Raw genomic sequence first — 3054 nt, forward strand, 5'->3', positions numbered from 1 at the left:
TTTCGATACTGTTTTGATTACCCTTCTATGATTCTATTATTGTCTCTTTTTAAACGTTTGCTGTTTCTCCTTTTTCTTTCGTGTTTTGATTTTTGCTTGTTTCTTCTTATTCATCTCTTTTTTCGTCTCCTTTTGCTGTTTCTCCTTTTCTGTTCGTGTTTTGATTTTTCTTCCTATTCTTCCTCCTACTTTTGATACTACTACTATTTTCTCCTTCGTCTTTCTCCTCTTCCTACTCCTCTTCCTTCTCCTCTTCCTACTCATCTTTCTTCTCCTCCTCCTCTTCCATTTATTCTCCTTCCTCTTATTCCCTCTCCTCTCTTCCTCCTCTTCCTCCCCTTCGTCTTCCCTGACCCTCCTCATCCTCTTCTTCTTCTTCCTCCTCCTCCTCCTCCCTTTCTCCGGTCATCTCCTTACCCTTCTCTTTACCCAAGTCCTCCACTTCCCCCCCCCCTCCCCCCCTTCCTTCACCCGACCTACAATTGGAAAACTTCCTGAGATTTACCTTTCGCTGTTGCCCTCACGCTTCCCCATTTGCTTCCCCATTTACTTACTCTTCCCCATTTGCTTCCCCATTTCTTCCCCATTTACTTACGCTTCCCCATTGCTTCCCCATTTGCTTCCCCTTTACTTTCGCTTTCCTTTGCTACCCTATTTTCTTATCTTCCTTTCAATTCCTTTCCTTGCTCCCCATTATTTACCTTCCCCAATTCTCTTCCCCTTTACTTCCCCTTTCTTCGCTCTCCCTTTGCTTTCCCTTTACTTCTTTCCCCTTTTCCCCTTTCTCTTTGCTTTCCCCTTTTCCCTTTCTCTCTTCCCCTTTTGCTTTCCCCCTTTCTCCTTCTTTTTTCCCTCCTTCCCCTCTTCCCTTCTTCCTTGCTCCCCTTCTCCCTTTCACTCTCTCTTTCCTCTCCCTTTCTTCTCCCTTTTCTTCTCCCTTTCTCTCTTCCCCTTTCTCTCTTGCTCTTTCTCTCTTCCCCTTTCTCTCTTCCCCTTTCTCTCTTCCCCTTCTACCTCTCATAAACTACCTTTCTTACCCCTCCCTCTTCCCCTTCTTCTTCTTTTAACGGTAGGTTCATGTCTGAGCCGCCGTGGTCACAGCATGATACTCAATTGCAGTTTTCACGTTGTGATGTTCTTGGAGTGAGTACGTGGTAGGGTCCCCAGTTCCTTTCCACGGAGAGTGCCGGTGTCACCTTTTAGGTAATCATTCTCTTTATTTATCCGGGCTTGGGCCCTAGCACTGACTTGGGCTGGCTTGGCCACCCAGTGGCTAGGTAGGCAATCGAGGTGAAGTTCCTTGCCCAAGGAACAACGCGCCGGCCGGTGACTCGAACCCTCGAACTCAGATTGCCGTCGTGACAGTCTTGAGTCCGACGCTCTAACCATTCGGCCACCGCGGCCCCCCTCTTCCCCTAACCCCTCCCTATTCCCTTACACCCCCTCCCCCATCCCCCCCACCCCTCCCTACCTTCCTACCCCCCTACCCCTTTGCCTACCCCCCCCTCTCCCTACCCAACCAATCCCCCCCACCAACCTCTTCCAAATACCCCCCTCCCCTTACCCTCCCCCACCCCCCCCCCCCCCCGCCACGCCAGGACACGAATACTTCACGCTGTGGAGGCTGGGGGGTGGGGGTGGGTGGGGTGGGGGTGGGGGAGAGGGGCGACTGTGGCACCCGGTGGAAAGTATGGCTTGAGTACGGTTGCATTTCTTTTTTTTTTTTTATCTTCTTTTCTTTGTTTTTCTTCTTCTCCTTCTTCCTCTTCTTCTTCTTCTTTTTCTTCTTCTTCTTCCTACTTGCTCTTCTTCTTCTTCTTCTTCTTCTCTTCTCTTTTTCTTCTTTCTCTTTTTCTTTTTCTCACTTGTTTTTCTTCTTCTTTTCTTCCTTTTCTTTTTTCTCCTTCTTCGTCTTTTTCTTCTTCTTCTACTTCTTCTTTTTCTTATTCTTCTTCCTTCTCTTATTTTTCTTCTCTTTTCTTATTTTTCTTTTCCTTCGTCTTCTTTCTCTTTTTCTTATTCTTCTTCCTCTTCTTCTATTCCTCCTTTTTATTTCTTTTTAGTATCATCATTTCTATTATTATCATTGTTATCATTTTCATTTTTATAATTGTTTTTATTATCATTATTATCATCATTTTTACAATTATTATTATAATCATTATCATAATTTTCATGATTATCTTTATCATCATTATTATCCATATTATCATCATTATCATTATTATCATTATATAGTCTATTTCCTCTTTTTCTCCTTCTGATTCTTCTCGCTCTCTCTCTCTCTCTCTCTCTCTCTTCTCTCTCTCTCTCTCTCTCTCTCTCTCTCTCTTCTCTCCCTCTCTCTCTCTCTCTCTCTCTCTCTCTCTCTCCCTCCTCTCTCTCTCTCTCTCCCCCCTCTCTCTCTCTCTCTCTCTCTCTCTCTCTCTCTCTCTCTCTCTCTCTCTCTCTCTCTCTCTCTCTCTTCTTATTTGTTCCATTTCGATTTTTTCTTTTCCTAATTTTGACATCTCAACCTTCCTAATTATTAATTTCACTTCCTTTGTATTTATTTATTTTTTTATCCATTTATCTATTACCATTCATTATTTATCGTTTAGTGCCATTCACCATAATCTATTTTTAACACCATTATCTATCATTTATCATTATTTATCATCTACTATTATCTATTATTATTCGTTATCAGCTGTTATCATTAATTTTCATTTATCATCATTTATCATATATTATTCATTATTTATTTTTTTTATTCGTTTATTTATAAACTCGCCAACAAAATCAGGGAAGAAAATTAAGGTTGTTTACGAAGAAAAAAAGATTTAATGAATAAATTATCGAGGTCTTTTCACTCTCGTCTATCTCCTTCTGTCTCTTTCTTGTTCCTCTTGCTTCCGCTTTCTGTGTGTTTGGTTGTCTGTTTGTTTGTTTGTTTATGTTTGTTGGCGTGTGTGTTTTTCTGTTTGTTTGTCTGTCTGTTTCTGTTCGTGTGTTTGTCACTTTTTGTATGTTTGTCTGTCTGTCTCTCCTTCTGTTTCTCTATATCTCTCTTTC

General features: G+C 41.9%; 1 protein-coding gene across 1 annotated transcript in view; it reads right to left on the reverse strand.

Annotated features, from left to right (window-relative positions):
- Positions 1-993, reverse strand: part of LOC119579351 (serine/arginine repetitive matrix protein 1-like) — a gene marked incomplete at its 5' end in the record, with an annotated part of 21428 nt that extends 20435 nt beyond the window's left edge. The window contains one exon of the mRNA XM_037927118.1: positions 928-993. Within this exon, the coding sequence (XP_037783046.1) occupies positions 928-993 (66 nt within the window). The remainder of the gene's footprint in view (positions 1-927) is intronic.
- Between the last annotated feature and the right edge of the window lie 2061 nt (positions 994-3054).

Source organism: Penaeus monodon, chromosome 2 (assembly GCF_015228065.2).
Source record: "Penaeus monodon isolate SGIC_2016 chromosome 2, NSTDA_Pmon_1, whole genome shotgun sequence".
In the NCBI taxonomy this organism is placed as follows: Eukaryota; Metazoa; Arthropoda; class Malacostraca; order Decapoda; family Penaeidae; genus Penaeus; species Penaeus monodon.